Genomic DNA, 20,807 nt, shown 5'->3' with positions numbered 1-20,807 from the left:
GACTTCGTAATTAGAATCAAACAGAAGCAAGCAGTCATTCAGGACTGTTTTGAGTTTGACTGACCGGCAAGACATGTTTCTGATCAATAACTTCAGTTCTCTCCGAGTCTGACACTTACTCCCATGTTTTTGTGACAAAGCAGTGATTCTGACCATAACATCTTTATCATGTTCTCTACAATATTTTTGACAATACTTTCCAATTTCTTATTTAGAAAATTCCCCTATTATACATGTCCTCTGTATTTGCTTTATCCCAATTAAAGGAAATTAAATGATCAATTCCAGTGGAAACCTCATTATGCTGAAGAACTGAGGTGTTAGTTTCCATTACGAGGATCTTTTACTCGAGGAGTAAATAAATACACATGCATAGCTTTATGGTCAGAAAAATATGAGGTAAGTATGTCTGCATATATAGAGAGAGAGAGAGAGAGGTGTTGGTCATATAATTAGAATATCATCAAAAAGTTGATTTATTTCACTAATTCTATTCAAAAAGTGAAACTTGTATATTATATTCATTCATTACACACAGACTGATATATTTCAAATGTTTATTTCTTTTTTATAACTGACAACTAAGGAAAATCCCAAATTCAGTATCTCAGAAAATTAGAATATTGTGAAAAGGTTCAATATTGAAGACACCCGGGGCCTGTACCATGAAGCCGGATTAGCTGCTAGCCAGGTAAGTTTCAGTTTAGTTTGCGCCAACTCTAGGTTTTAGGAACTATGAAGGTAGCTCGGCTTTAAGCGTTGTTTGTCGCCATGGTATCTTATGCTGCACGGCTAACCTGCTCCGGGGCAGCTTATGTTCTGGATTCGAGATCTCAGACTGAAATTCGACCAATCAGCTGTGATCAAAGAAACATATAGGTGACGTCACATATCCCAGTGTCTGTTGCAATGGCTTCACCTTTTCTACCAAATCCTGTGGACATCTCCGCACAAATTGTTAGACGAGCACTTCGTAGAGAAAGAGTTTTTAGGGACAGACAAAATCCCCTAGATTTTCCTGATACTTACTTGTATGAAAGATACAGATTCTCCGTGGAAGGAATCTCTTATATTTGCGAACTTCTTGAGCCGCACATATCAAATGTGACACGTCGATGTCATGCTCTTACTGTACCGCAAATGGTATGCATTGCGTTGCGTTTTTTTGCAAGCGGTACGTACTTGTATGCGGTCGGTGATGCAGAGAACCTTGGGAAAAACACGGTTTGTCGAACCATTCGCAAGGTGGTCCTCGCACTGCAGGGGTACATGAATAGCTTCATAGTGTTCCCTGGACATTTATCGACCATGTCCATAAAAGAGGGCTTTTATAAAATTGCCGGTAAGATTAATAGGGTGACACTACATGAACAGATTTACTTTTATACATTCATTTTTTTTTTTTCTCCCCAGAAAGCAGATTTCACTCAGAACACTTAAATTATACAATACATGTTAATATTATTCTAAATCTTTTAAAATATATATTAATCTTATGATAGGATTCCCTAGAGTCATAGGAGCAATAGACTGCACACATGTTGCAATCTCCACAGCTCTTGGAGAACATGAGGCAGATTATGTGAATAGAAAGTCCTTTCACAGCCTCAATGTTCAGGCAGGTGTACTATAGATTCAAGATGACTTATTTCTACAATGATCTACTGTACATTTCATCTGCAGATAACTTGTGATCATGAATGCATGATCACAAGCTTGGATGCCAAATGGCCGGTCTCAGTGCATGACTCACGAATTTTCCGTGAGTCTGTGTTGTGTCAACGCTTTGAGGAAGGCAAGTTACAGTACAAAACACTTTAAAGTGTTCTTTTTAATTGACAAAGCAAAACTTATACAATTTTCCCCTTTTCTGTTCTGTGACAGGGCTTTTTGATGGCCTGTTGGTAGGAGACAGGGGTTATGCATGCCAGAGATTTTTACTAACCCCTTATCCTGACCCTCAGACAAGGCCACAAAACCGGTTCAATGTGGCCCTCAGTAAAACCAGGGTCAAGATCGAGATGACCTTTGGCATCCTAAAGGCACGTTTGAACTGCCTTCGGCGGTTAAGGGTGTCACCAGAGCGGGCATCACAGATAGTGGCTGCATGTGCCATTCTGCACAATATAGCCACTATCAGAACGGAGCAAGCACCACCACTAAACCAGCTTCTCCCCGATGAAACTGACCCAATCACACTTGACCACCCAGCTGGCGCAGCTGTCAGAGATGCAGTCACCATACAATATTTTACTTAATAAAAGCACATTGAAACTGCAGATAGGTCTCAAATGGTTTTATTGTTGATGTGGCTAGGGAGGGAGAAAGAGAGAAAGATGCATTAATAAGTATTCATACTAATGTGTTGCCTGTTTTAGTAAGTTCACATACTGAGATCTGTTTTTCCAGCTGTTTGATCTCCAATTTAATTTTTTTAATTTGGAGGCTCCTCAGCTCACAGTCCAGCTCCTTTAGTGTGCAGTCCAATTCTAGGCTCCTTTTGTAAAGGGCCCTGACTGAGTCAGTTTCCACCTGAAACATAATTCCACCACAAACAGTCATTACAAGTCTTAAGGTAAATCAGATGACAAGGCATGAGTTAATACAGGCACAGGACTGGCTGTAATTTATGTCAAGGGTTTAAAGCAGTACCTTGTTCACATTCCTTCTGAAGCCCATTGAGGTAGAGGCATCAGTTTGTGGGGCAGGTTGTGAAAAATCCTACAATAAAAAATAAGGGCCAGTCACATTTGTGTGACATTAAAATGTGTGCCATAAAAAACAAATGCATTCACCTCAGCAATGGTTTCAGAACACACAGAGAGGGTGTCTTCGTCACTTGCTTCACCCTAATAAATTAAAGTAGGCCAATGTAAAGCGTAACTGTTGTAAAGCATATTCATAGTGTTCTGTCTGCTGCAAGCTCAGCTCTGTGTGGGAGACTGTGTGAACATGTGCCGGTTTCAACAGGGACACTGTATTTCCCTCTACTGCAGAACACACAGCCAGCCACATGTAAACCTTTTAAAAGGTAGTAATGCATACCCAGTGTCACTTGCTTCGAGGAGCCAGCACCAGGGTCAGATTGTACAGCACCTGTAATACCATACATAATCGGCCGCCCCTTATTGCTACTCAGAGCCAGCTCCTCTGCTACAGTGTATTCTGAGTTTTCCGAATGTCACACTTTTTTCTGTTTGCTGCAAAAGAGTTTTTGTGAAAATGTTCACAAAAATAATAAAAGGTTATGGTAAATACTCACCACTTTGAATTATATTTTTATATTTTTTTACAAAGCGTGTGTTGGCCTGTTATGAAAGGCTGCTGGTATCCAGACGTCACTGGAGATCCACGAGAGATTCAGAGAAAGTGAAACTGACTCCATCAGAGCGAAACAGACGCCTGCAACGATCAGCCTCTTAAACAGCAGACACATCTGATGCTCACAGTAAGTGATGGAAGTATAAGACCGACTGTCCTGAACCGGTTTCTAGTGGAAGGGGTCTGGTTTAGCAGGGTGTACGTTAACCTGTAATTATTTGAACAGAAGCAGGTTTAATCATGATAAATACTCCTTTAGTTGTTTAGACTGAAATGGTGTCAGAATTAAGTTAAAAGTAAGTCATTTGATTGGTTTTGCAGCAAATGTTGGTGTTTTGTCATTCAGAGATAGTCTTCAGAAACAGGAAGTAAATGCCATGCATACAAACCTGCTGTACTGCAGCTGGAAGTGACGTCTGCTGAGGACTAAATAACATTTGGCATTACAAAATATCTGTTTGTTTTGAGGGGGAAATGTTTCCTTTAACATAAACCGCAGTTACTAGTTAAGCTGAACGAGGGGCCGTATTGTTCAGATTCAAGCTTTGCACATTGTGGACATTCTCTCAAGAGTTTCTTTACACCAGTAGTCTTCAAGTGTTATATATGTAGGTCAAAGCATCAAACACAAACAAACAAATTAATAAAATCCATTAGAATGTGTCCTGTTTAATATTTAGAGGAAAAAATCGTGACATTAAAAGACTTTATTTAAGGGTCACATTGAGGCCCCCAAAAAACTAATTCAGTGTCATTTAAAGTCTTTGTACTTTGCCACTCTCCTTTAAACAACTGTTACCCATTTGTCAGCATTTAGTGTGATCACATTCTTTTATACATTTTAATAAGTACAGGTCAGACTAAGTATACGGATTCATTCATAGATTAGTATATATATTATGCTGAGTGACCATGGTTCGTTTTTTAATTAAAAACGTTTTGCCAAAAAGGGATAGTTTCTTCTTTTTTTAGTATTAGTCTGTGTCATTAAATTAGTTTTAATATTCCTGAGTAAATGACAGCAGAAGCAGATGTTGAAAAATAATCATTTTATTGTGCTCTTCTGATGCTCCTTGCATAGCTTGTCACTTTGTTCTGGTGTGCTTGAACCCAATTATTACTGCTTGCAGCTACATTTATGAATACTTTTCTGTTTGCCAACATAAATTATGTTATCAGGATGGGTATTTTGGGTGGCCTCTCTTGAACTAGTGACGTAGAGAGACTCTTTGTTCAGTAATATTAGTAAACTGTTATTCTGACAATTGCAATCCACAATACCTTTCTCATTTAATGCTAAGAGTGCGGCCCCGGCTACTGGCTCTGTGTTATTTGGCGGTTCGTAGCAACTTACATGGGCATCTCAAAGAAATCAATACGACGAAAACAATTCAATAAATATTAGTATTTATAAAGTTTAACAGATATTTGTCAGTGCTAAACACTGCTCATTTATCTGCATTACACCGAATGACAAACATTATGCTGTATGACGAAACCTCTACGTTAGTTTACATTGCAGTCTATCAACAGGCCTGTATCAAACCGTGAGCTTGACCTGAAAAGTTAATCAAAATTATTCACACTGTAGACTTAGTTTTCAAAAAATCTAACAATAAAAGTGTTGGTTTGACGTGACATGGTTTTGTATCTTAGGTTACCACACCATGAAAAGGTGATATTATCAAATATTTAAGCTCACTTTGCTCACTTTTCACTGTCTCGTGTGTTTGGGGCACACATGCTGAGACGGAGTTTGTGGGAGTGTGGTTTCTCACTGTGAGAGCGTTGCCATGCCAACACTGCGCTTGTGACCCTCTTTTCTAATAAAAGTAGCCACCTCAGCCGCTCCCTGGTCCTGGTCCTGGTCCTTCTGCAACACATGAGGCCATGGCAGCAAGCACTCAGGGCGATTAGAGGGCAACAGTGGGAGCTTTTCCACTGGGAAAATCTCCACGGATCTCCCATTCTTTGTTTTGCACGTTGCGTCTGGTGGAGTTTGCAGAAGAGTTAGACGTTGCATCACATGATGCAGCTTGAGCCTGAGTTTGATGCCGAGTTGGTGGCCATGCTTGCCCGGTCCTCCACGAGAATCGGACGGGAGTGAAATCCTCCACCCTATCCCGAGTGTTCGCGGTTGGTCTGGGCTCAGAGCAGTTCCTTTCTTCCTGGAAGTGCATGAAGAGCTGACAATTCATGGAGAGCACATTTTACTGCCCGGTCCCACATCGATGGCGGTCCTGAGCTCACAGCTGCAGTGATGCACTGACTTTACAGATTAGTGATTGGTTCTTTTACTCAGAGGGCGGGGCTTCCTTCCATAGACCGGCCATATTGAGCATTGCATTTTTCCCCATTCAAAATTATAAGAGTGACACGTCTTAGGTATTATATAGTCTTTGGCAATATTGTCTAGGACTTTGCAAAAACAGCTGGCAGCTAGACAACAACAGTCCTCTCACAGAAAGGCAGCACCACTGCTCGTCAACAGGCCGCTAACCTAGCAATGGAAGAGACCACTAATGCCTGAGAATGAGATGGGCCTCACTCCTGTTGGAGGGACAGGACAAGACTTTTCTTTTCTTTTTTCTTTTTTCTTTAATTACATGAAGAACAAACAATAACAGACAAACAGACCCTTCATATAACAACAATCTGTGCAATGTGTAAAATGAAGCACAAAAATCAGACAAAATAGGAGAATGACGGTAGTGTTGTCAAAAGACCCGGTACTTCGGTACCAAGTCAGTACTAAAAAATGAAAATGTCACGGTACCAGGTTTTTTTTAAGTACCGGTGGTACCGAGTACCCGGTCAACCCAGTTCTTGACGCGTACGGCCCGATGATTTCCGCGATGCAGAAAATGCGGACGGAATCTCGGAATCCAGTTATAAAAACGGTATTTACAGTTTAACACGGAATGTCATGCAATTTATCAAAGTTTGGATGAATTAATCAAAAGTAGGTCATTACCATAGACTGTATAAAGACATGGACGTAGTGTCCGTGACGTCACCCGTAGGTTTCTGAAGACCATTTTTGAAGCCTAAAGTGGGCGGAGCTGACCGCCGCCATCTTGGCAAGCGCGTCACCACGCGTCACTCCCGGATAATCGAAAATGGGCAAAAAGGCGGTACATGGGTGGAGCTGGTTGCTGAAACCACGCCCACCTAGCTCGCCAGTGGTGACAGCAGCGGCAATCCGCCTGTCACTCAACTGGCCACGCTCTAATTATGCAGAACTTTAAGGGTCAATATAATTTAAACAGATGAGTTCTAAAAAAATTCACCCCCTTACAGTTGTCATAAAGGGCAAAATTTGCTATATAGACCAAAATCATTTTTTGCACCAGGCTGTAAACATGTTTTTTCTGCTGTAAAGTTGGGCATTTTAACATGAGGAGTCTATGGGATTGACTCCCTTTTGCAGCCAGCCTCCAGCGGCCAGTTGATGAATTGCAGTTTTAGTCACTTCCGTGTTGGCTTCACGAGAGAGAGCGGGAGGTTGCCGCTTGGTCTTTACACTTAAATCAAATCCCGACATGGACTAGTATCTGTAAATATTATGCTGCAGAAGTCGATTCAGATATGAATCCCCCATGTTCTGCGCGTCTCTGTGTGAATGAATGGCAGAGACGCACAGGGTTTTTTTTACTACACACACTGAAGCGCGTGACGCTCGCAGTGATTTCAGCATCTGCCGTCTCAATGAGGACATAAATACATAAACAACATCTACAGAACTGCTCTGAGAGTCACTTTATTTTACCATTTCATTTGAGTAAAACCAGCGTCATATCATATAGCTACACACAGAAATGTAAAGGGATTGCTACCAATTAAAAAAAGGGATTGCTACCAATCTAAAATAAATGAATACATCATTGGTCCTTGTAGCTCAACAGGAAAGTAAAAATTGGTTCCCACATTTTGTCAAATTTTTCCGAGTTCCCAGAGATAGTATATCTGATTCTTTCAAGATGTAAAATAGAAGTAAGTGCAGTTCAGGACAAGACTTTTCAATTGGATTTTCTTTTACCGGACGCCAGGCATGACGTCTTTTCCTGGGTCATTCCCCAATACTAGACAATCACAGCCCTTTGTGATGGCCATGTCACATTTGATTACATTAGAACCCCGGCAGACACAAACATTTTGGAACCCATGTTCTGCTGCAACAGGCCTGCACAAACAGACAGGTAAGTGTGATGGTAAGTGTACCCTGATGTTGTTCCATTGGTGTCTCTCGGACAGAGTCTGGATGCTTGGTAGGCACTGTCCTACTGGTTACATTGGCTCATCAGAATGATTCAGCAAAATGTCTCAAGTGCCGAGATGTGCATGGTACCACAGCAGATGTGCATGGGCAGGTGTTCCCCTAGAATGAGTGTCCAGGTGTGTTGTTGTCACACCTGGCTCCTCCAAGACAGGCTGGGGTGTGCTGTCTCAGGGAACTGAATGAGGGCTTGTCTGCATTGGCACAACAACTGCCTAGAGCACCTTGTTCCTCTACTAGCCTCGTTCCTCTCAGGTGGAGGATCCACAGTGATATCAAGTCAGTGCTTTCCTTTCTTCAAGAGGGCCTAGAGGAGGCTGTCTGTCTCTACCTTTAGGGTGTACATGAATGAATGAATGAATGAGGCATTTATATACATGGCAGCAACAGCAGTGATGGCAGGACTTTGGGGAAGCACGGTCTGATTGTCAGGTTCCTGAGAGGCATGTAGAGGATTAATCATCCAAGACCGTGCCCCATATCCTCTTGGGATCTCTCCTTGGTCTTACAGAGACTCTATAGAGAGATCTGTTTGAGCCATTAGATTCAGTTGAGCTCAGTGCCTTCTCTATGAAGACGACCCTCCTGATCTCGTTCACCTTTGTCAAGAGGGTAGGAGTAGCAGTATGTGCCCAGAGTTCGGTCTGGCATGCCGTCACATTGTTCTGAGACCTCTGGACCGCCTACATGCCCAAAGTTCCCACTACTCCCTTTAGGGAACATGTGAACCTGCAAGTGATCCCGCGTGATGAGGGAGACCAAGCCCTGTCTCTGTTGTGCCCAGTGCGTGTTTTGCGCATATACCTGGATCACATACAGAGCTTCAGATGGTCTTGAGCAGCTCTTTGTCTGCTTCAGAAGTCAGCAGAAAGAGAAAGCTATCTCCAAACAAATAATGGCCAACTGCATAGTGGATGTTATTTGGCTTATTTATGTTATGTTATTTGTGATGTTATTTATGGCCCTTGTAATCTGGCTAGTGCACCATATGTAGTGGTCCGTTAATGGTGACCCCATATGATGTATTCCTTTGCTGTTCAGTTTTCCTATCGTTGAACCCCGTGTCTTTCCCTGGACGGAGCTAACTCTGTCACAAGTCTTTAGGCAGAGCCCTCCACAGGGACTCTTCCCTGTATTCTCCACATACTAACCTCCCCATCAGGTGGGATGTGGTCTCTGTAGTGTTCCTTTCTCAGCAGAGGAAAGAGGGCACTACCTCACATTCCACCCTTTATTTTCACAAAAGTTATTTGAATCATTAAAGTAGACATTAACATTATTTGGATTTAATATTTTCTATGTATATAAAATTACTTTTGTAAATTAACTTTGGTGCAGACACCAAAATGGTGACCTTTTGTCTTTGACCCATATGTCAGTTATCTTTGTTCTCTTTCCAGATATGTCATCCAATGATCCACTGACTGAGGAGCTTCAGTGCTCTATATGTCTGGATGTGTTCACTGAACCAGTCATGACTCCATGTGGACACAGCTTCTGCAAGACCTGTCTGAATAAGTGCTGGGACAACAGCCAGACCTGCAGCTGTCCATACTGTAAAGAAACATTCAACACAAGACCTGACCTCAAAATTAATACCACATTCCAAGTGGTTATAGATCACTATAAAAAGAAAATACATGTTCTGTGTGACATCTGTGAGGAAGGAAAGCTGAAAGCCCTGAAGTCGTGTCTGGTGTGTCAGAGCTCTTATTGTGAAACTCACCTGGAGCCTCATTTGAGAGTGACAGGTTTGAAGAAACACAAACTGATGGATCCTGTGAGTAATCTGGAGGACTATATATGTCAGAAACATGAGAGACCTCTGGAGCTGTTCTGTAGAGATAAGCGGACATCCGTGTGTCTGTCCTGCACTGATGGCTATTACACCTTCAACACTATTTCTTTACAAGCGGTACTAAGTACTAACAATATGAAAACAATATTTTACCTATACAAGACAATTCTGTTATTATTTACTTACCTTCATGTCATTCTATTAATCAAGTTTTCTCTGTTTGTAGACTCAGTGGATGACCAAGATGTGCAGAACATGATCCGGGACAAAACAAAGAAAATTCAAGAAATCAAAAACTCAGCGGAAGTCAGAAAAGTGAGTTGCTGCTTATTGGACACAATGTATATGTAATAACATAAACTGTGCAGCATGCAGACAACACCACTAAAAATGTAGTGGTGCTATTTAAACTACTTGACCACTCTCCAGGAGGAGAGGAGATCTCTTCTGAGGAGAAGCAGTTAGTCAGCAGAGGAGGCAGTAGCACGTTTGTGTTTGCTTAATACTTTGTTTCTATTTCTGGTGGTGTTTAGAATTTTATTTGCTGCTGTGATCTATTTCTATTTTCTTCTTCTTCCTGCGTGACTCCACCGAGCAAGAACATCGACAAGTCACTTGGGTATCTTTTATTTTCCTTTCTACACACTCTTCTTATACCCTCTCATTCCCACATCTGTCATGTGTTTCCGATACGTTCCTGTTGTCATTCCTGCATCCTATTTTCACCTCGTCTCATGCACTTCTCTCTTTTTCTGTGGGTCTCTGGAATTGTCAGTAAGCTGTCAACAAAGCAGACTTCATTCAAAAGATCTCATTCCAGCCATAGCTTTTCAGTCTACTTCTAGTCTACTTCATAGCTTCTCAGTCTCAGTCCAGAAGACTCACCCATTTCTCATGTCTGGATGTGAATACATCAACGGACACTTTATGCTCCACTTTAACTTCTTGACTAGACACTATATGTCCTCTCTCCTCCAGGCCAGCGCATGCTCCTGCTTCTATTCAGTGTTCTTCATGAACATCAAGCCAAAGTCAGGGCAGCAGAGAGAAAACTGCGCAAACTGAAAAAGATCCGTCAGACTTGAATATGTATCAGTCTTTGCTTTCATCTTTCTCTGTTGAGAAATGAATAAATGTAAATGTAATTTGTTGACCAGAGAAACTCAGAGGAGGAGAAAGTGGCCCGTGCTGAGGTCTTCACTGATCTCATCCGCTCCATTGAGAGATGTCAGACTGAAATGCAATATAAAATGGAGAGGCAGCAGAAAGCAGCAGAGAAACAGGAGGACGAGCTGATTGAAAAGCTGGAGCAGGAGATCGCTGAGCTAAAAATAAGAAACAATGTGCTAGAGCGGCTCTCTCACACTGAAGATCACCTCCACCTCCTACAGGTCAGTCAACATCTCTCTGATTAGTGATAATGCAGTATATGATACCATAACAATCCTCATGCTGAAGTAGTTCTCCTCTCTGTTGCTGTAGATTTACTCATCCCTGTGCAGCCCTAGAAACACCAGATACTGGCCTGAGATCAGACTGAAGACTCAAGAGAGTGTGGAGACTTTGAGGACAGCTTTGACTCAACTGCAGGACACTCTACATCAGAAACTCAAGAAAACTGGTTTGTCAATATCAAATACACCATAAAGATAATTAGGGGAGTTTCTGTTAGTTTACTTCTTCTTCTTCGTCTTCTTCCACCACTCTTGAATCAGAAAGAGCTTTATTGACAGATATGTTTACACATACAATTAATTTGTTTTGATGACGGAAGCTTCCACAGTACAAACAGAATGACAGTGACAAGACAAGACACAGATAATAAAGAATAATAATAGAATAAGTAAATAGGGAACAACCATATACAAAAAATATTTAACGGAAAAAAAAAACAATATACAAAATAGACAATAGATGGTATTAGATGTGTGCACAGGTATGTTATGTACAAATGCAAGGAGATATAAATAAGTCTATGTGTTAAATAAATAAATGCATGAATAGTGTTGTGTGTTAGAAGAAGTTTATTGTCAGGTGTTCATGAGATGGACTGCCTGAGGGAAGAAACTGTTCCTGTGCTGGTCGTTCTGGTGCTCAGAGCTCTGTAGCGTCGACCAGACGGCAGCAGTTCAGAGCGAGTGTGCTGGACGTGAGGGTCCAGAGTGATTTCAGCCCTTTTGCTCACTCTGGATGAGTACAGTTCTTGGAGAGTGGGGAGGGTTGTACCAGCGATTCACTCAGCAGTCCGGACTACCCTCTGTAGTCTGAGGTCAGATTTGGTAGCTGAGCTGAACCAGACAGTTACTGAAGTGCAGAGGACAGATTCAGTGATGGCGGAGTTGTAAGGATCCACCCGCCGGCTCAAAAAGCGAAATCCAGCGGCCTCGTCGAAGGTTGTCTGCTTGTATGTCTTATACGGCCCTTCTGCAAGAAATTATCCTAAATCGTAAAAATTTTGATTTCCAATCAAAAATCTGACTCCATGAATAATTTAATCTGACTCCAATTGTAGATGAATCTTTAATTTTTAATTAAAAACTGGCCACAGCTATCGGTTGTATATTAATTTAGATATTTTAATATTCTGACTATCCCATACTTTTAATTCTCTGTTCATTAGGGACCAGGTATCGCATAGGAATTACACTTCGGCCGATAGTGAATCTACGGACATAAACTCGTCAGTTCTGAACTTACTCAGAGGGTGCAGAGTAGTTATAATACCTTTAAGTGAGCTGCGCCTGCATACTCATGACAAAAAGTGTATTTTTCCTATAACCACGAGAGCTACATCGTGTTAAGCCAGTGACAGTCAATGAAGATATAGTAAATATTTTATGTAAGAGTAGCAACTTGGGTTCTTGGCATTTCTTTGTCAACTTTCAGTGACCAGGACCATGTGCCCAGGGGGAAGGATGGGTGAAGGGACCGATGAGCAAATGGTCTTTCTCTTAGATCTTCATGTCTGATTTGCATTGCGAGAGTTCCTGAGTGTTTGGCTTCACGAGGAGATCAAAACCCCCCTACAGAGCAGAACTGTTTCAGCAGCTCCTGTGGCAGGTTGAGCTTCCTCAGCTCCCGAAGGAAGTACAACCTCTGCCGGACTCAATGGGCCTCCTTTACAAAACGAACATACGACAGAAAAGTGGGCGTACGGTCGTTTCAACGCAAAACTTGGAATTTATCCATATGGACGTGAGCGGTGGCTACCACCAAATCTCACGTCTGGTCTCAGCTCGTCTTCGCAAGTTGAGTTACCTGAACTTGCGCACAGCATAATAAATCTGGTGGAGAATTGTAGAATGGCTGCATTTTGTTCATTTAGGCTAATGTCTTTTTTTTAAATTATTTGCTTTGTTTTATAAAGGTCTTTAGCTTTATATGCGCGAATAGCAGCGTAAACAGCAGACCATGAGAATTCACACATCGTCGCATCACGCACCTGCAGCGCTTCTGTGAACGGAGAAAAACAGAAATTAAGTCTATAAAAGGAATAAAATAAATAGGATCACACAAAATATATAATAATAATATAATATAATTAACAGATTAACAAAAGGAAAAAAACTGCAACAAGTATAGGCTAAGCTAGTTTTTGTGACACTCTTAATGCATTTTATTTATTTTCTTTATATCTTTATTTGATTTAATCCATCTGATCACTAGGCGCCTCACGCTCACACAAACAACATTAGTTCTAGCGTTGCCTGACATTTCAGCCATTCATCAAACTAAAATGCAGTCAACCAAACATAAAAGTTACGCTGTTTATTTTAAAAGGTCTGCTGCAAAATCAGTGTGCAGTGCCCAAACAAACATTTTTTGCGCATGAGAAGGATTTCACACAGATATTAGAACATGAGTGAAGTATAACGCCTTGTTTAAGCTACATAATGAATTATAGTTTAGCAAACAGATGTTAAAAAAATATGGCAAAAATGGAAACATTTGGATTTTTGTGTCTTCTAAACCGGGGTGTTTTTAGGGGCGTGATATTCAAATGACAATTGTTTTCTGCCGCCACATTTATCAACGTGCGATCATTCATATGATGAGATTGGTGGCATACGAATGTTTCATGAATCGCACATAAACTCTGTCGTAAGTTGATTTGTGTGCACGGATCTGCGCTCGTTTCTACATAAGATTGATAAATGAGGCCCAATGTGAGTGTCCCACTTCAGGTTCTGAGAGATGGTGCTGCCAGGAACCTGAATGACTCCACTGCAGTCACAGTGTGTTCATGATGGTGAGTGGGGGGAGAGCAGGGGGTTTCTCCTGATGTCCACGATCATCTCCACTGTTTTGAGCGTGTTGAGCTCCAGGTTGTTGAGACTGCACCAGACAGCCAGCTCTTTAACCTCCTGTCTGTAAACCGACTCGTCACCGTCCTGAATGAGGCCGATGAGTGTGTGGTCATCTGCAAATCTCAGGAGATTGACAGCAGGGTCTTTAGATGTGCAGTCGTTGGTGTAGAGGGAGAAGAGCAGTGGGGAGAGGACAGAGCCCTGGAGTTAGTTTGGGCTGGAGGAGTGATGTGATGATGGTGTTAAAAGCGGAGCTGAAGTCCACAAACAGGATCCTCACATAAGTCCCTGGTCTGTCTAGATGTCGCAGAACATAATGCAGTCCCATGTTGACTGCGTCATCCACAGTATTTTGCCTATCTTGTTTGTGAACAATAACACAAGGACATCAGGCATGCGAGAGGATTTTACCCCCGCTGCCTGGCCAGGGCCAGTATAGCCTGTGATGCTGAAGAGGTTCTTTGGCCTGTCCCAGACCAAAGACGGGATGCTGGGGCAGAATAATCATTTTTGTTGTTGTTTGCTGTATTGTACTGTACTCTACAGTACATTAAATTGAGGAATAAAGCATTTGGGGAGATTACAGATTATTGTAGTATTGTTTTGAATTTATCTCATCAGTGTGTAAGACTGCGTTGTGTTGTAGTGTGTGTGTGTGTGTGTGTGTGTGTTTGAGTGTTTGTGGGTCATGTCTGAGAGCAAAGTTTGGTTTTTCAGTAAGATTGAGTTGTTTTGAGTGAAGAGCTTAATTTTGACCTGAATATAGGACGTTTGGGGAATTGAGTTAGAAGTTATGGATTCGCAAAAAAGAGCCATAATTTCAAGAAATGTGTTTAAGCAATCGGGAAAAACTGTAATAAGAATAACATGCTGAAGTGTTGTGAAATACATGAAGACTGATTTTGTATAGGCTTTGTGGACAGATAAGCTGAGAGTGACTCTTGAAGGACCAGCTCTTATACCACTTTTTGAAGAATCTATCTTCCAGAATCTAGCAGTGAGTTTTAGGAGCTCATCTTTAGTCAATTCTGCAAGACAGACTTTTCAGGACAGGAGATGGACTAAAAATGATCTCCTAAAACATACTGCCAAATTCTGGAAGATAAATTCTTTAAAGAGTGGTACTGTTAAAGATCTGTGTGAAGATGGGGATGACTTCTTTTCTTTTGCAGTTAACGTGTCTTTTCTTCTCCACCTGTTTTTTCTGACCGTGCTGACCCGATGAGCATTTTGCTGTCCACTGGTCATGCCTTAACTTTGCAATTTCTGTATTGCATTAGTTTTGAATATTTCTCATGAGTCATGGGGATCTAATCATTTTTCACTTTCAATCTGAGTTAAACCTCTTTTTTTGGCTCATTTTATCTGTAAAAGAAAACGTGCCTAATAATTCTGCACACCTGAATATAAAGAGTTTTTCCACTTCTAGCCTTCATGGGCAATTATAAATCACTTATAAATGATTAAAAACAAAATAGTAGTTATTAAGATTGATGTGGTTTGGAATTGGTCAAATGTGCATGGAAAAAAAATATGGTCAGAATATCAACGTTCCTAATAATTATGCACACACTGTATATATACAGTAATTGACAGTATACTGTTTTGTGTTTTCAGATTCAATTCTTTAGCATTCTTTTGCCTTTTTCTACAGCAAGATCTCTTTACAGAAGCAAAATAAGTCAACTTTTAAAGCTTATTTTTTAAATTCACTGTTTTCACCTCTCTATTTATGTTGTATACTCTAATAGACATTCAAATGATTCCTGATTCCCAAAAGAAGGTTTTTGTAAGTGTTCTGGACTGATCTCACTATAAGCAGTAAAGCAGTATTTGTATTTGTCAGGTTTGTGTGACTTCTGAAGTGTTTGATTCTGACAAAAGAGAATATGTTTTTGACTAAAATATTTGATTTTGACCTGGAAGTTTAAAGTTTCTACAAGTTGAAGTGTAGTTTTGAAATTCTGTGTTGTAAGAAAATGGTGAATTGTTTCATGAATTGTGTTAGCTATCAAGAAAAACTGCAATATCACTAATGATGAATGAGTCTGGTCAAAGCTGAAATTAGAGACGTATGTGATCATTTGTTCTTCTTGAAGACGACAGATCATTTTTCACCCCTAATTTGAGAAAATATGCAGTAAATTCATCTTGTATTAGAAGCTTCATCCCTGTAACAACCATGAGGCTTTGGTACATCTGCAAACATGTTTAGATGAGAAAATACAGAGAGAAACAGCCATTTTCTGTTACCTTCTTTGATTTTCCTCACGAGGAAACAATCCTATGAATCATACAGAACGAAGTGTTTTGAGAATGTAAAAATGTAAAGTTCTCATGATGTGTTTCTTGTCGTTTGTCTCTGTAGTGCTGAGGAAGATGCAGCAGAATGCAGGTGGGTTGTCGACGTGACATGGCATTTTCACTGTACCACAAGATTAAAATGAATATAATTAATATTGTCATTATTTAAAATGCAGTAAATGGTTAAATATGTCTTTGTCCTACATGGACCTGTTGTTATAAAAGCTGCAGTGTTATTAGATTTTTTTTAAATTGAGCTAAATCTCAAAATTGTCCTATGGTGTGACTGTCCCAAGCATGGTTCAATAAATTACAACTTTTATAAATGAAAAAGAAAAGCTTAAAAATGTTAATAAATACCTCTGGTATAATTGTACAAGTATCTATTTTAGTAAATAGCAATAATTTTTTTTTCATCCATATATTTCTGAAAACATAGGAACTTGATACATTTTGTCTCTGAAAACCATGTCCTGTGGTGTGACACCAAATCCTGATTTTAAATCAGCCAATTCCAGAGAAAACTGTAATTAGTTGAAGAACCTCATTCATGGTCGTGTTACTGAAGCCCCTGTGAAGCACGTGGTACATTTTGTCTCAGAATTGTTCAAATATTTAACTTTTTTGGAGCCACTACAAAAGTGTTACATTTTGTTGTCCTTTGGTGTGACACCCCTAAATTATATTTTTCCATTAAAAACTGCATGTTAAATTACATAATCATGGAAAATGATGCAGATGTGTCTTGCTAACCGCTAATGACAGGTTAGCTTTGAATAACAAGGTCATTAATTGACAGAAAAGGCTGAAACCGTCTTTGGTGTGACAGAACATGTGACGCCTGTACTGTCACACCACAGGACAAAGATCTCACACCAGAGGACAAGGTCTCAAAAAAGCATTTAAAATAATTAAATACAATTTATTCAACTACTTTTTATTCTTTTTTGATCATTTTCAGTGTTCTTAAATGCAATAATTACATTAATTAAATTGTTTTCTGATGTTTTTACAGAAAACTTGTACTGTTATAAAGTGTCATGAAAATAAGTATAAAATGTGATACTTTGTTTTTGAAACAGAAATAATTGAGGGAGAGAAATTAGTGGAAGAGAGAGGGCACGGAATATAGACAGAAAATGAACAGGGATCCACGCAGAAGGGAGGAGATCCTAAGAGAACGATTCAGAAAGAAAATAGAATTAAAATGATGCCTTAAGATGCGAATGAATCTTTTAAAACTATATGGCTACTCTTTTTAATGAATATAGTTTGAATATCAATCATATTTAGCTGTGCCGCACATGCAGCGGGGGGCTAGAAGAGTTTCAGTAACGTACTGAGTAACTAAGAGACTGAATTTTGTTGATGAAAATAATTGTTTTTGTTTTGTTTAAAAACATGTTGATAATGTTTGTATCAAAGTTAAACTTTCTTTTTCCTTTGACATGTTCTAAATTCAATAGAAATAATTTAATAACCACCATTTCTGTCCTTTAGTGTGACACACATAAAAGAACCACAGATTTGTTTTTATCTCAAAACATCTTTAAAAAAACAAAACATATAACAATATATTGCAGTAGGGGAGATATAAATATCACTCAGCTCAAAATGGTATAATTTTCAGCAGTTTTGAACAGATGACAGCAAAGTTTGTCTTGAAATTGTCCAACAAGTCATATTAAATAAATAGCATTATATGAAAATAAGTGTCTAACAATGGAGATAAATCTCGCTCATGCTATTTATGTATTATTAAGAGTTGTTGGTTGTTTTTTGTTTTGTTTTGTTATTGTTTTTGCTATGTCACACCATAGGACGAATTTATGGTACAGTTCATTTAAATGTTAAAAAAAGCAGTGAAAGAATTGACAAAGTTAGTGACCCTTTATATTTTCTCAAAGATCAGACTTCACACTACATAAATATATGCATTTCTTTTTCAAAAAAAGGTCTTTTACAAAAAGACTGGAGGTCTTTTACTGCCTATTTGTCTGTCTGCACTGCACCAGTTTACATTCATATACTCGCAGATTTTTAACTACACTACCATTTGATGAAAATCTGGAATACATTTTACAAACATCATCATCATCATCATAAAATCTTTCTAATCTAATACTGTTTTTAATATTCTCTGTTTTCTCAGTGAATGTGATTCTGGATCCTGATACAGCTTATCCGTATCTCATCCTGTCTGATGATGGAAAACAAGTGGCACATGGCGACATTATACAGAAACTCCCAAACAGCCCAAAGAGTTTTGAGAGATATCCCTGCGTCCTGGGTAAGGTGGGATTCTCCTCAAGGAGGTTTTATTTTGAGGTGGAGGTGAAGGGAAATACTGACTGGACTTTAGGAGTGGCCAGAGAATCCATCGACAGGAAGGAAAGGATGAAACTATGTCCTGGTACTGGATGCTGGGCTGTGAATCTGAGCGATGGAAATGAATATAAGGCTCTTTACGGTCGTCCTGTCTCTCTGGATCTGAAAGTGACGCCGCAGCAGGTCGGTGTGTTTGTGGATTATGAGGACGGTCTGGTGTCCTTTCATGATGTGGAGTCCGGCTCTCATATCTACTCTTTCACTGCTCAGCATTTCACTGACAAACTCTATCCATTTTTTTGCCCAAATCTAAACAATGAAGGTAAAAACTCAAGCCCACTGATCATCAAACGTGTCTATAGATGAATTTACACTCCAAACCTTTTTATTAAAACAACCTGTAAACCTTAAATATCAGAGGTGTGAAGAGTACCTGAAAACCATACTGGAATGTTCCAGAAAGCACTAGAATATTACAGCATCTTACAGAAAATGTACCTGACCTAAATATTTAATAATAAATAGTACAGTAATAATAATTAGCTACCACTGAATTGCAGAAGAACCCTAAAAACTGTAAGTGAAATTTTTTTTTTGTATTCTGTATAATTATGAAATGAACATACTATTTGATCTATAAGCATGTAGATCACAGATTATAAACTCAAAACTGTAAGTGTAGTTTATTATATGCATGTGGTTTTAAGTCTTGCCAATTTAAATATCCAAGCACCATTCAAGCGCATGAAAATGCGAGAGTACTCAATTTTACATTTTTAGCTTTTTGAGAAAATGAATTGCCGATCGACCAAAATCAGCACATGCTGAGGAAAATGAATGTAAACCGTATATTCAGCATGTCTGATCTGTGCATTCTGTCTTAAAGTGACAGCAGCCTAATAAACCCGCTGCTGTCTGTCATTACTGAAAGAAAAAGAGGAAAATCACTCACTGCTCTTGACTCAATGACTTTAATAAGAATCAGTGTACACTTGATTATTCAATTTCTGTAATATTTCTTACCTAAATACACTGAAATAAACAGTTCATGTAGGTCTAGGAGAACAGTTGAATCTGTTCTATCATATTTATTTGTGAAATTGCTTGTAATTTGTTCTCATTTTATTACTTAACTTTACATTAGGTAGTCTAGTAGTTTTTGCTGTGGTATCGAAATTGTAATGGAAAATTGAACAGGGCAAGTGAAAATCTGAACCACTGGCTTGGCCAGATACTGCGGTCACCTGGTTCTGCTAATGAATTGGTTCCAGATCAAAAATTCATGGCAGTTTATTATAGCTCATTTACACGGACAACAGAAAGCCTCAGTTTTGTTTCTAATCATGTTTATATGTACTTTGTAATTGATGTACATTTCCGAATACATGCAGTTTGGTCAGTGAGGGGTTTTTCCAGAGTCACTGTGGTGTGTGAGGGTTGAAGATTTCATATATGGTCCATATCAGACTGCTGTTTTGTGGTGGCAGAAAAAGGCTTCAATGCTGCCCTTTGCAACTCAGACACATTTCCTGAAGAATCATCACAGCCTCGGGATTTCCACCCACAGTGCATCTCTCTCTCTCTCTCTCTCTCTCTCTCTCCTGAGACAGGCTTGAGGTGATCATGCCAGAAACCGCAGGAATAATAGATTTACCATTGATGTTTCTCTGGGTGTGGATTTATATAGGACAGTTTGAAGATGTGATGTTTCATAAGGATCTTTTTTTAGCTGCATTAAATTAGCTCTTCTATACTAGAAAAAAGATTAACTTAGAAGCAACCTGCATTATTTACTGTTTTCTTACTGTTACTGTTTTTCCTCATCCTGAAGTGTTCTTATTGTTTAATAAACTGGACCGTTCTGCTATTTTGTGGTTGTACTGAATTAATGAGTGGTTTCTGGTCTTTGATCATTAAAATGCAGCAAATCTTTCAAACTAAATCAATTGAAGGTTTGTGCTTCACTAGCTATGTTTCCAACTACCTATTTTTATGCATATTCTGGAATGGAGTGGAAATGGCAATATGCACAGAAATTCTAAAAATGCGCATAAAAAAACTTATGCGCTCAATTGAGTCAAATGTTTTATCTGATAAGAAGAAATGCACATAAATGACGATGGAAACACATTTAACAAATAAATTTCTTAATGCGCATCAAGTCATGTGATTTTGCTTCAATATATCATGTTTATGTCTACATCACTGGGTCCCATCATACAGGCACATGGATTCTCCTACCACTGCTATGCTGATGACACGCAGCTCTATCTCTCTTTTCAACCAGATGATCCAACGGTAGCTGCAAGGATCTCAGGTTGCCTGGCAGACATCTCGGCATGGATGAAAGAACATCACCTGCAGCTCAACCTGGCAAAGACTGAGCTTCTTGTCCTCCCTGCCGCTCCGACTCTACAGCATGACATCACGATCCAGTTAGGTTCATCAACAATTACCCCATCAACTTCGGTCA

At 39.6% G+C, this 20,807-nt stretch overlaps 2 protein-coding genes and 1 long non-coding RNA gene across 5 annotated transcripts; 2 read left to right on the top strand and 1 right to left on the bottom strand.

The window, feature by feature from the left end:
* Window positions 1-747: 747 nt before the first annotated feature.
* Window positions 748-2,263, top strand: LOC131527055 (putative nuclease HARBI1). The gene is made up of 4 exons (XM_058755893.1): window positions 748-1,342; window positions 1,503-1,618; window positions 1,684-1,795; window positions 1,885-2,263. The coding sequence occupies exons 1-4, from the start codon at window positions 910-912 to the stop codon at window positions 2,256-2,258; spliced, it is 1,035 nt and encodes a 344-aa protein (XP_058611876.1). The 5' UTR covers window positions 748-909; the 3' UTR covers window positions 2,259-2,263.
* On the bottom strand, window positions 2,208-3,396 carry LOC131527060 (uncharacterized). 3 transcript variants are annotated; one of them, XR_009267598.1, is made up of 3 exons: window positions 2,653-3,036; window positions 2,392-2,532; window positions 2,208-2,312 (listed from the first exon to the last, which is right to left on the bottom strand). It is a non-coding gene; the product is annotated as an uncharacterized LOC131527060 (long non-coding RNA). The 3 variants fall into 3 exon arrangements; XR_009267600.1 differs by adding an exon at window positions 3,263-3,396 and having other exon boundaries at window positions 2,281-2,532; window positions 2,653-2,849; XR_009267599.1 differs by adding an exon at window positions 3,046-3,170 and having other exon boundaries at window positions 2,281-2,532; window positions 2,653-2,849.
* LOC131527059 (E3 ubiquitin-protein ligase TRIM39-like) lies at window positions 3,379-20,201 on the top strand. The gene is made up of 7 exons (XM_058755898.1): window positions 3,379-3,448; window positions 8,998-9,539; window positions 9,636-9,710; window positions 10,553-10,786; window positions 10,878-11,016; window positions 16,071-16,097; window positions 18,159-20,201. The coding sequence occupies exons 2-7, from the start codon at window positions 9,000-9,002 to the stop codon at window positions 18,698-18,700; spliced, it is 1,557 nt and encodes a 518-aa protein (XP_058611881.1). The 5' UTR covers window positions 3,379-3,448; window positions 8,998-8,999; the 3' UTR covers window positions 18,701-20,201.
* Window positions 20,202-20,807: the final 606 nt, after the last annotated feature.

The sequence above is a fragment of the Onychostoma macrolepis genome, chromosome 20 (assembly GCF_012432095.1).
Source record: "Onychostoma macrolepis isolate SWU-2019 chromosome 20, ASM1243209v1, whole genome shotgun sequence".
Taxonomy (NCBI): Eukaryota; Metazoa; Chordata; class Actinopteri; order Cypriniformes; family Cyprinidae; genus Onychostoma; species Onychostoma macrolepis.
The sequence above is the reverse complement of the archived record's forward strand: the minus strand, read 5'-3'. Positions and strand labels throughout refer to the sequence as shown.

What these genes read in the sequence shown, in the direction of transcription:
- LOC131527055 (XM_058755893.1), top strand. Translation starts at nt 910, where the DNA reads ATGGCTTCACCTTTTCTACCAAATCCTGTGGACATCTCCGCACAAATT. An exon ending in GGGCTTTTATAAAATTGCCG is followed by an intron (nt 1,343 to 1,502) that starts GTAAGATTAATA and finishes ATCTTATGATAG; the next exon opens with GATTCCCTAGAGTCATAGGA. An exon ending in TTCACAGCCTCAATGTTCAG is followed by an intron (nt 1,619 to 1,683) that starts GCAGGTGTACTA and finishes TTTCATCTGCAG; the next exon opens with ATAACTTGTGATCATGAATG.
- LOC131527059 (XM_058755898.1), top strand. Translation starts at nt 9,000, where the DNA reads ATGTCATCCAATGATCCACTGACTGAGGAGCTTCAGTGCTCTATATGT. An exon ending in ACTCAGCGGAAGTCAGAAAA is followed by an intron (nt 9,711 to 10,552) that starts GTGAGTTGCTGC and finishes TTTGTTGACCAG; the next exon opens with AGAAACTCAGAGGAGGAGAA. An exon ending in TCAGAAACTCAAGAAAACTG is followed by an intron (nt 11,017 to 16,070) that starts GTTTGTCAATAT and finishes TTGTCTCTGTAG; the next exon opens with TGCTGAGGAAGATGCAGCAG.